This window comes from Gracilinanus agilis, chromosome 3, assembly GCF_016433145.1.
Source record: "Gracilinanus agilis isolate LMUSP501 chromosome 3, AgileGrace, whole genome shotgun sequence".
Taxonomy (NCBI): domain Eukaryota; kingdom Metazoa; phylum Chordata; class Mammalia; order Didelphimorphia; family Didelphidae; genus Gracilinanus; species Gracilinanus agilis.
In genome coordinates this window covers 97,405,807-97,417,742 of record NC_058132.1, presented here as the reverse complement: position 1 = coordinate 97,417,742, position 11,936 = coordinate 97,405,807, and the positions used below count along the sequence as shown (strand labels likewise).

At 39.3% G+C, this 11,936-nt stretch overlaps 1 protein-coding gene across 1 annotated transcript in view; it reads right to left on the bottom strand.

The window, feature by feature from the left end:
• Window positions 1-11,936, bottom strand: part of MOGAT2 (monoacylglycerol O-acyltransferase 2) — a 41,500-nt gene that overhangs the window by 11,186 nt on the left and 18,378 nt on the right. Inside the window, exon 3 of the mRNA XM_044668924.1 lies at window positions 1,102-1,306. Within this exon, the coding sequence (XP_044524859.1) occupies window positions 1,102-1,306 (205 nt within the window). The remainder of the gene's footprint in view (window positions 1-1,101; window positions 1,307-11,936) is intronic.

Sequence of the window (11,936 nt, the reverse complement as noted above, 5' to 3'; positions counted from 1 at the left end):
TTTCTTTCTTTCTTTCTTTCTTTCTTTCTTTCTTTCTTTCTTTCTTTCTTTCTTTCTTTCTTTCTTTCTTTTTCTTTCTCCCCTTATCTTCCATCTTAGAATCATTACTGTGTATTAGTTCCAAGGCAGAAGAGTGGTAAGGCTAGGCAATGGGGGTTAAGTGACTTGCCCAGGGTCACACAGCTAGGAAGTGTCTGAAGCCAGATTTGAACTCAGGACGTCCCATCTCTAGGCCTGGTTCTCTAATTTACTACTGCCCCATGATATGCCCCTCTGACTTCCCTGACTTCCTTCTAGTCTTCACTAAAATCCCACTCTCTGTGAGAACCCTTTTGACTTAATATAAGTGTCTTCCAGACCAAATCAAACTGGGATCCCGGATTATCTGTGAGCACACACCTGGGCCTACCTTCCCTCTGAAATGATTTTCAAGTTATCCCATATATATCTGGCCTGTACACAGTTGTTTGCTTTTTGCCTTCCCCATTAGACTCTAAGTCCCTTGCAAGCAGGGGCTTTTTTGCTTTTCTTTGTATTCCAAGTACTTAGAACAAATCCATATTTGCAATAATAAATGCTCAATAAATGAAGCCTCTTATAGTTTCATAGAGCTGGAAATGACCAGATGTCAACTAGACCAACCTCTTCATTTTATGGATGAGGCAACCGAGGCTAGAGCGTTAAATGACTTGCCTAAGAAAATATAGTTAGTAAATGGCAGAGCCAGGACTTGAACCTGGTGCCCCTAATTCCATCCTATGATTCAGTGTTCAGTATTCCTGACTCCAGCAGTCCAATTCAATATTTCTCAACACTTATATTATTGCAGTGCTTTTCCTATTTAACTATAATCTTTCTTACTGCATATCAGAGGCCATTCCATTGGTAGAAAGATAAGTATTATTGGCTGGTCTTCTTTAATGACTCTTTCTATCTTTGTGCACCAAACCCCATCCCTGGTCAGAGACATCCTATCTTCAATCCAATATCTTTACCAAGAAAACTCCAAATGGGGTCATGAGAAGTGAGACACAGCTGAAAACGATTGAACAACAAAAAGCTATTGGCAATGGGGAAACAGAGGAAGGGAAAGACACATACCTCCACTCATGATATAATCCCTGAAGAAGGGAATTCGGAACCACAAAGTCAGCATCATCAGGTGGGAGCGGATCCCAGGAAATACAGAAGAAAAACCAGTGCCTTCAGTACAGAAGTTGGTGAAAGCTCCGGTAGCCAGGACACCATGAGGGTGGAAACCAGCAATATAGTTCTGGGTTGGGTCCAAATCCACCGTCTTGATGAGCTAGGGAGACACCAACCATTGGAGCAATGAGCATCTTCCCCATCCCAGTAGTCCTAGAAACCTCCTATTACAGTCTCCCAGGAAAGGCTGGTGAATCCTGCCTTAAGAAAAACTGACCTATAAAAAATCTGAACTTGGAAAACATCAGTGAAGAGGTGATTATCTACAAAATGAGTATCCCATCAAGTTGGGCATTCATTTAATATTTTCACAACAGCTCTACTAGTTCTAGCTGGTGAGGTAGAGAAAACATTAGGTTCTTGTCTTTAACTTATCTTATTTCAGTTTAATTCTGAAAGTTTTTTAGAGACCTACTATGTGCTGGGGATACAAAGATGGAAAAATAGAAATCAATACGGTTCTTGTCCTCAAGGAACTTACACACTTCTGAGGTTGGGGGGCAATATACACACAATATGAATTTAAGAAAGGAGAGAGAACCAGTACTAGGAGAATCAGGGGGAAAACTTTAATGAGAGAGTGCATATGAACTGAGCCAGGTGGAAGACTGCTGCCCAAGAACTAGAGTCTTTCATGGCTCCCCCAAATGATAGCACCATTCTTCCCTAATTATTCTGAATTTATTTTATATGTGTTGTATCTATTTATTCTATACACGCTTGTGATATATTTATGTGTATGTGTTTTCTTCTCCAATGGACCTTAAGTGCCTTGAGGATAGAAATTGTTTTATTTTTGTCTTCATATCCCTAGTTCTAGAGTAGACCCAGGACCTGACACATAGTAGATGTTTAATATAGTGTTCAGATTCATGGCTTCATTTATTGACAGATTTGAAAAGGGGAAGATTAAAGACAAGACCACTTAGGAGGCTAGTGGCATTGTCCAGGTAGGAGTGAAAAGGTCCTGAACCAGGAAGGTGTCTGTGTGGAGAGAAAAAGGTAGATACAAGAGACATTGTGGAGACACATTCAGTAGGGTTAGGACATTTGAGTAAATACTGGTCGTGAGTGATGGGAAAGAGTTAAAGAGGAATAAGAGGTTGGAAATGGGAAAATTGAAATTTGAAGATGCCCTCCTAGGAAGCTTGGCAGAGGAGGTAAAGGGAAAGATAAATAATTTAGTTTTGATTAAAGGCATAGATTGAGATATGCATGAAATATGGGATTTTGTCATTTTTTATTGCTGCTGATGATATAAAATTGTTTCAAAGGATGGTTTCTACTTGGGAGAAATGTTGGGTTAGGGAATAAAAAAGCATCAGTTTTTTAATTAAAATTTAATATGCAAATAAGAAAGCAAAAAGAAGAGAAGAACAATACATAAGTAAAGCATTTTGCTTGTATCCTAGAGGAAGAACTAGGAGAAACAGAAATTGAAGAGAGGTGAATTTTTGACTCACATATAGTGAAAAAAGTAGCTAATAAATATTAGTAGGTTGGTGGTATAATGGTTAAGAGGATTTCTAGGTTCTTGATGTAATAGTCCTTGGGCTAGTTATTCAAAATCCTTTAGATGTGGGAAAGGATTCAGGGAGAGACTGACAAGGTAACAATAATAGGGTTTATTATATAACTGAGACTGGTAGGGGAAGGGAATTGGGATGATCTAACTGGTATTATAACTAATTCCTCCTACCAAAGTCCAACATAATTTGATAGATGTTCAGCCTTTCTGGATGGCAATTTGGAACTGTGCTCAAAGGGCTATAAAAGACTGTCTGCCCTTTGATCCAGCCATACCACTGTTGGGTTTATACCCCAAAGAGATAATAAGGAAAAAGACATGTACAAAAATATTTATAGCCTTGCTCTTTGTGGTGGCAAAAAATTGTAAAATGAGGGAATGTCCTTCGATTGGGGAATGGCTGAACAAATTGTGGTATCTGTTGGTGATGGAATACTATTGTGCTCAAAGGAATAATGATCTGGAGGAACTCCATGTGAACTGGAACAACCTCCAGGAATTGATGCAGAGTGAAGGGAGCAGAACCAGGAGAACGTTGTATACAGAGACGGATACACTGTGGTATAATCAAATAGAATGGACTTCTCTACTAGCAGCAATGCAATGATCCAGAACAATGCTGAAGGATTTATGAGAAAGAAAACTATCCACATTAAGAGGAACAACTGTAGGAGTAGAAACACAGAAGAAAAACAACTGCTTGAACATATGAGTTGATGGGGATATTATTGGGGATGTAGATGCTAAATGATCACCCTAGTGCAACTATCAATAATATGGAAATAGGTCTTGATCAATGATATATGTAAGACCCAGTGGAATTGCATGTTGGCTATGGGGAGAAGAGGGGTATGGAAGAGAGGGAAAGAACATGAATCATGTAACCATGGAGAAATATTCTAAATAAAAAAAATTTTAAAAGAACACATACATACATGCAAAAAAAATTAATAGACATTACTACACTGAAATCTCTATCTCTACCTAAAGATCCCAGCTACCTGGCCTAACCAGAATCCCACCCCCCAACCCCTCCTTTTGCTAGTATTCAGAGTATGGGAAACTGAAAAGTACAGAAGTCCACTGGGTCAATATCTCACAAACAGCTTTCCTCAGTAGCTGGCAGGAATCCAGCAGAAAATCACAGCAGCAGGTAATAGATCCAATAAGAAGGGGAGTAAGGATTTTACTAACACCATGTAGCTTAAACCAAACTCAGGTTTAAGTAGGTGAAAGGATTGAAGAATAAATGCACACAGACAGGCTCTTCATCCCAAGAGAGCCAAAGTACAGCCAACTGTCCCACCAGAGTCAGGATCTCCAGGGCTTTGGAATCTCTCTCTCTCTCTCTCTCTCTCTCTCTCCCTTGGTACTTCCTGCTTCCTTTCTGATTTCCTTATAAGAATAGAAAAACTCTCTAAATGTGGAATGGGTTGCCTTTGAAGGCAGTAAGTTCCCTACCACTGGAATCTAATCATCTAATCAATCAATCAATGAACATTCACTAAATGCTTACTGTAGGTCAGTACTAAGACCTGATGATGCAAAGATAACGGTGAATAGTCCCTAGCCTCAAGAAGCTTACATTCTATCAAGAGGGGCAATATGTACAAAAAGGGATAGACACCATAGATACAAAAAGGAGAACGTCAAGTAGAGGCTAATCAACCACTTGCTGGGGATATATTGGAGAAGAGATCTGTTCCAGTAGGAGATGAACTAGATGCCTTCTGAGTTGAAGTCCTTTCCAACCTGTATTCTAGGATTCCAAGAATAATGTCATATCATAGGTTCTGGTAAGATGGCGGCATAGACGGAGCAAATCTTAAAACCTCCGCACCCTTACGCACCGAGATAGAAAACAATGTGCTTCGAGAAGAAAGAGGACTGAATCTAAGAACAGGACAGAGCAGGGGGAACCCTACTGCAGCACAACTAAAGAGGTATGCCAAGAAAAAGGCTTCAATACTTGAACTGTCTGGACTGAGGGCGTAGAAGGGGAATCCCAGGATCCCAAGACGCCTCCCCCACATGCTGTGCGGAGTCTCCAGCTGCCCGGGAAATCTCAGGGTTGGTGGGTGCACCGGTCGGGAGAGAGGGCCTTGCTGGCATAGGACTCAGGGAGTCAAACACAGACACTGGAGAGGTGAATGGAGGAGAAAACCAGAGAAACACAGCAAAAACACCCAGAAGATGGTGGCTTAGAGAGAGCCAAACCCCAGACCACAGACAGCTTGGCTTCCTCATACTGAGATAGAGAACGCAGGGTTTCAAGAGGAAAGAAAACCAGATCAAACACAGTGGATAGCCCAGGGGGACCCCACTGCTGGAGAGCTCAGTTCAGCAAAAAAAAACTGCTCCTTCTTGTCACCCCACCTTTTTTGTTTTTTGTTTTGTTTGTTTGTTTGTTTTTCCCTCCCCTCAAGGCTTTGAGGGTTTAGCCTCAGGGCAGACTAATCCAATCCATACAGATTTAATCCCAACAATTGGACTGACCAGAAGTCTTCCAAAGGCAGAGAAAGTAATTTACCCCAGGGGGGAAGATCTTTCATCAAAGATCATTAAATACTTCTGCTCAAATTAGCAGAACAAGGAAGGGGAAAAAACATGAGCAAGCAACAGAAAAAGAGAAAAGAAATGACAACTGACAGCTTCTTTCAAGGAAGTGAAAAGAGAGCAAATGAAACAGAAATAGAAGAAGAGGAAGTAGTTCCAGTGAACTGGACACAGGCTTTGGAAGATCTCAAAATTCAATTAACTCAAGAATTTAAAACCCAATTAATTCAAGAACTTCAGGAACTCAAAAAACAATCAAGAGAGGCTGAAGACAACTTGAAAAAGGAAATACATAAGCTAAAACAAGAAAATAAAGTAGTAAAAGCCAGAATTGGCTAGCTTGAAAATGAAGCAAAGAAGGCAAAAGATGATCTACAAAGAAAATCGGACCAGAAAGAGAAGGATGACCAAAAAGCCAGGGATGAAATTCAGTCTTTAAAAAACAGAACTCAACAACTAGAAGAAAATGACTTCACAAGGCAGCAAGAATATATTAAACAAAATAAAAAACATGAAAAATTTGAGGAGAATATGAAACACCTCATTGATTCAACCAAAGATCTGGAGAACAGAGCTAGAAGAGATAACTTAAGAATTATTGGTTTACCAGAACATCATGATAAAAGAAAAAGTTTAGATAGCATTTTACAAGAAATTATCAGAGAAAATTGCCCAGAAATTCTTGAACAAGAAGGAAAAGTGGAAATTGACAGGATCCACAGATCACCTCCTACATTTAATCCACAACTGACAACTTCCAGGAATATTATAGCCAAATTCAAAAACTACCAGACCAAGTTAAAAATATTACAAGCTGCTAAAAAGAAGTCATTCAGATATCAGGGAACCACAGTTAGGATAACACAGAATCTGGCTGCATCTACATTGAAGGACCGGAAGGCATGGAACACAATATTCCAGAAAGCAAGAGAACTGGGGCTACAACCAAGAATCAAGACTAACTATATTATTGCAGGGGAAAGTATGGTCATTCAATAAAATTGAGGACTTTCCAAACATTCATCAAGAAAAAACTGGACTTAAACAGAGAGTTTGCTGCCCAAACCCAGAACTCAAGAGAATCAATATAAGGTAATTAAGAGAATAGCGGGAGGAGAAAAAAAAATTCTTTTCTTTAATGGACACAACAAATTCAATCAATTTATATCCCAAGAAGAAAAGAAGGTATTGGCAAATATTAAAAATTATTATTACCAACAGGGTAACTAGGGCAGCTGGGTGGCTCAGTGGATTGAGAGCCAGGCCTAGAGACTTGAGGTCCTAGGTTCAAGTCCAGCCTCGGACACTTCCAGCTGTGTGACCTTGGGCAAGTCACTTGACCCCTATCGCCCACCCTTACCACTCCTGGGCTAAGGATGGTCCCTAGCCGGGATGAAAAAGGAGGAGGGTTGGGCGTGGGGCTAGCAACCCCACCCTGTAAAAACAACAACTGCTAAAGAAACTGCAACCTAAAGTAGGGGCAGCTGGGCTAGCTCAGTGGATTGAGAGCCAGGCCTAGAGAGGAAAGGTCCTAGGTTCAAATCCGGGCTCAGACACTTCCCAGCTGGGTGACCCTGAGCGACCCATTGCCTACTGGTTGTGGCCCTATGCTCCTAGAATGGAGTCCCAGGATAAAAAACAAAAACAAAAGCAAAAAAACAGGGTAACTAGAAGAAGTTTACATAGAGGGAACAGGGACTAACTGTATAGGATGAAATGTCAAGAGATATATAAATATATATATGTATGTATGTATGTATAAATATATACAAAACTAGGGGGGAAGAAGATAATAAGAAAAAAGGAAAGCAAACAAAAAGGAATAAACTTATATTCCATAAAGAAGCACATGGGATCAACAGGGGAAAAATAACAATATACCATAAGGGTAAAGAGGTTAGAGAGAGGGAATATTCAATACTTAAGTGCATTGAAATCAACTTAGAGAAGAACGATCAGATCCATAGGGGCAGAAAATTGATTCACACCCTGTAGAGAAGTAGAAGGGTAACTGATTCCGTCCACCGACTCCACAAAGATTCCTAGTGGGTTGGACACTCAGAAAGGGGAACCAAGGACTGAGTGAAAATGGGTTTTGGGTTAAGGATTAATGGAAAGAGAATATAAGGCGAGAATAAAGACACACAGACCCAGAAAGTTTTGGCATAAGGTAGACAGACAGCGAGTAAGCTCTGATGGTCAAGAGCTTATTTCCAACTGATTTCTTGTCACTTTTTATTGGGGTTACAACAGTATGGGGGGAAGGGGAGAGGCCAGTGGCCTGATACATTAACATTATGAGGTAATCATCATAAAATGCAAACTACCAAAACCTGAAACAATAGGTAGAGTTAAGATCAGGATCCAGGGTGGATATGGCCTAAGGCATCTACTGATGTTTGATACCTATGTTAATTGATCATTGAAGGAAAAGTAAGGAGACTGAGATAACTGACTCTCTTCTGGGGTGTAGCCTTAGGGAAGGGCTAGGGATTTGGCAAGGTCAACATTCAATTTGACTCAAGATTGCAGGGATCAATCATTAGCAGTATAAGAGTTAAGTTTTTGAATACTTCTTAAAATAATATCACAATTAATGTATACCTGGATTGCTACAGTAACAAAGGGACTGGTGGGGAGGGAAGCAATACTAGGGAGGGAGAGGGCTTGGTGGGGGGGAGCACTGAGTGGCTTTAAAGAACAATAAGAGGGGAATAAGAAGGGAGGGGGGAGAAAGAGAAGTACAACAAGGGAGGGGATTATAGGAACTGATTAAAAACAAAACACTGGCATAGAAGGAAACAGTGAAAGAAGAAAGAACAGGACTAGGAGAGAGAATCAAAATGTCTGGGAATTTAGAGTTGATAATTATAATTCTGAATGTGAATGGGATGAACTCACCCATGAAATGGAAGCAAATAGCAGAGTGGATTAGAAACCAAAAGCCAACCATATGTTGTTTACAAGAAACACGTATTAGACAGACAGACAGACATAGAATGAAAATGAGAGGATGGAACAAAATCTTTTGGGCTTCAAATGAGAAAAAGAAGGCAGGGGTGGCTATCATGATCTCTGACAGAGCCAAAGTAAAAATAGATAAGGTTAAAAGAGATAGGGAAAGTTACTACATCCTAATAAAAGGCAGTATAAACAATGAAGAAATATCAGTACTCAATATGTATGCACCAAACAGAATAGCTTCCAAATTTCTAAAGGAGAAGCTAGTGGAGCTCAAGGATGAAATAGATAGCAAAACCATACTAGTGGGGGACCTGAACCTTCCCCTATCAGATCTAGATAAATAAAACCAAAAAATAAATATGAAAGAGATAAGAGAGGTGAACGAAACCCTAGAAAAATTTGAGTTAATAGATATTTGGAGAAATATAAATAGAGACAAAAAGGAATACACCTTTTCAGCAGCACATGGAACATTCACAAAGATAGACCATGTAATAGGGCACAGAAACATGGCAAACAAATGCAAAAAAGCAGAAATAATAAATGTAATCTTCTCAGATCATAATGCAATAAAAATAGTTATTAGTAAAAATACATGGAGAGGGGGCAGCTGGGTAGCTCAGTGGATTGAGAGCCGGGCCTAGAGACGGGAGGTCCTAGGTTCAGATCTGGCCTCAGACACTTCCCAGCTGTGTGACCCTGGGCAAGTCACTTGACCCCCATTGCCTACCCTTACCACTCTTCCACCTATAAGTCAATACACAGAAGTTAAGGGTTTAAAAAATTAAAAAAAAAATTAAAATTAAATAAAAAAAAAATACATGGAGAGGCAAACCAAAAACTAATTGGAAATTAAATAATATGATTCTCCAAAATAATTTAGTGAAAGAACAAATCACAGAAACAATAATTTCATTGAAGACAATGACAATGATGAGACATCTTACCGAAACTTATGGGATGTAGCCAAAGCAATTCTAAGAGGAAAATTTATATCACGGAGTGCATATATTAACAAATTAGGGAGGGGAGAGGTTAATGAATTGGGCATGCAACTTAAAAAACTAGAAAATGAACAAATTAAAAATCCTCAGATGAAAACTAAATTAGAAATACTAAAAATCAAAGAAGAAATTAATAAAATCGAAAGTAAAAGAACTGTTGAATTAATAAATAAGACCAGAAGCTAGTATTTTGAAAAAACAGATAAAATAGACAAAGTATTGGTTAATCTAATTAAAAAAAGGAAAGAAAACCAAATTAATAGTATCAAAGATGGAAAAGTCATATCATATTACTCCTTGTATTAGTCAGTTAACAAGCATTTATTAAGTGTTTTCTATGTGCCAGATATTGTGCTAAGCATCAGAAGTGTAAAGAAAGGCAGAAAACAATCCCTGCTCTCAAGAATCCGACAGTTTACTTGGAAAGACAATATATAAATATCCAAGTTCATATAAGATACATACAGGATAGATGGAAGATGATCTGAGGATCATAAGAGTAGATGTGATGATGTCTCCCTATAGTTCACAAGAACCTTCTTTGTTAGGGAAAGAAACCTAGGGCTCTCATGTTAATCTAGTTAAAAATTATTAATTCATTATTTTTCTCCTTTTAAAAAAATATATTGATTTTTTATTGGCATGACTACAATATTCAATAAAAGAAAATTTTAATTATCTGTGTTCATTTTTTGGATATTATTTCATTTCATGATTAATAATAAAAATAATCTTGTCATTTCAAAAAGGAGAGGATATTAAAAAATGACTTACTTTGTGTGTTAAACTGTGATAATGACACTAAATCTACCTTGCCCATTCTCAAATCTAATCACCAAAAGTATAAACTCCACTTAATTCACAAGGTGGGAGGTCTGTGCCCCACATGTGCTGGAGTGAGTGACGAATTAGAATTTACTGACTGCCTCCTGGGCAGGCCTAAGAAAAGCGTCTGTTGTGATTGGACACGTAAACTAAGAGGAAGGCACAGGAAGTGATGCAAAAGAAGCCCCTTTAAAAGAAAGTTCAGTAAGTTCAAGGGCTCTCTCTTCTTGCTCGTGTCTTGGACTTAGAGCATCCTTCTCCTTTGTGTCTTAGTCCTGAAGGACTTCTTCTTGTCCATGACTTGGACCTGGAGGAGGGCTGGACCTGGGACCCTGAGACCTTGGTGAGACTGTTCTTAAATCTTTCCCTTAGAACTTTGAGCCTCCCTTGACTGGGAGAAGCCCTAGTGGCTAAACCCCTTGCTAACTGACTTTTAGGTTCTCTGGCTGGGGCTCTGGAGCCCTACTGGAGTAAAGCTCAGACTTGAATACAAATCTAGTTTGTTGAGTTAGATTTCTTACTCTACCCTCTTCTCATCTCTCTACTTTCACTCTCTTCTATATTTTGTAAATAAATTACTAAAATCATTTTAAGAATTGGTATTTATTTAGTTCCTTTAGCAACCACACCTTTAAATATTAATATTTCCCTTTTCCCTCTTACAGAATCTGAGGCCAAGAGTGATGAGACCACTTGCTTTTTGTCAAGAAGGTATTAAGTAGGGGGCAGCTGGGTAGCTCAGTGGATTGAGAGTCAGGCCTAGAGATGGGAGGTCCTAGGTTCAAATCTGACCTCAGACACTTCCTGGCTGTGTGACCCTGGGCAAGTCACTTGACCCCCATTGCCTACCCTTACCACTCTTCTAACTAGGAGCCAATACACAGAAGTTAAGGGTTTAAAATAAAAATTTAATATAAAAAAAAAAGAAGGTATTAAGTAGGACTGCCAGAGCCCAGGGCCTTCTGACTCCCAACATGGTGCCTTTTCCTCATGATGTCAGTGCCTCATCTTGGAAACCCCAATGGAGGTAGAAGTTTTGGGGAACTTCAAGGTCAACCCTGGGGGTGAGAATAGGACCCTGGTCCTCCATGATCTTTCCTGAAACAAAAGAACTTTTCTCCTCTTATCTACCTTCCCTGAGTCAGAAGCTTTGGACTTTAAGGTCTTTATTTACACAAGAGGTTGCAAAATCCTTCAAAGTTTCCCGAAAGAGAAATGTCTTAACTGGTCTTTTGATGGGTTAGGCTTCAGTGAAATCCATAGTAACCTATAAGGTGTGATTGGAAACACCTGTCCCCAGCAACTCCCTCTGGACTATCATGGTATGTGAACAGCTAATCTTAGGAAGTCCTAGGCTTATAAATCTAGAATTGTCAGAGGCCTCCAAGGTCATCTGGTGAATTGATGTCTTTCATTTTTAAAAAAATTTACATTTTGCAATGTAACCATTCTCCCTCTACCTGGGAGTAATCCCTTAAAAGAAGAGAAAAAATAGCCAATTTAAATAAACTAACCCACAAATTGAGAAAGCCTGATATTATATGCATATTATATCCAGAGATAACATTCCCCTTGCAAAGAAACAAGCCAACTCTTTCGCTTTGCAGGGGAAACTGAGGCCTAGAAAGGCGGGAAGAAATGGCAACAGACACCTAGTCCAATCCATAGCTGAACAGGAATCCCAACAATGATATCCCTGACAAATGACTACCCAGGGTGTTTGAAAATCTCAATCTTTTCCCATTGTGGGCCAGCTTTAATTGCCAAGAAGTGGTCATTAAATTAAACCTAAATATGCTTTCTTGTTTCTTCTTCCCTAATCTCCTAACACCCCTCCCCTCCCCCCCCCCCCC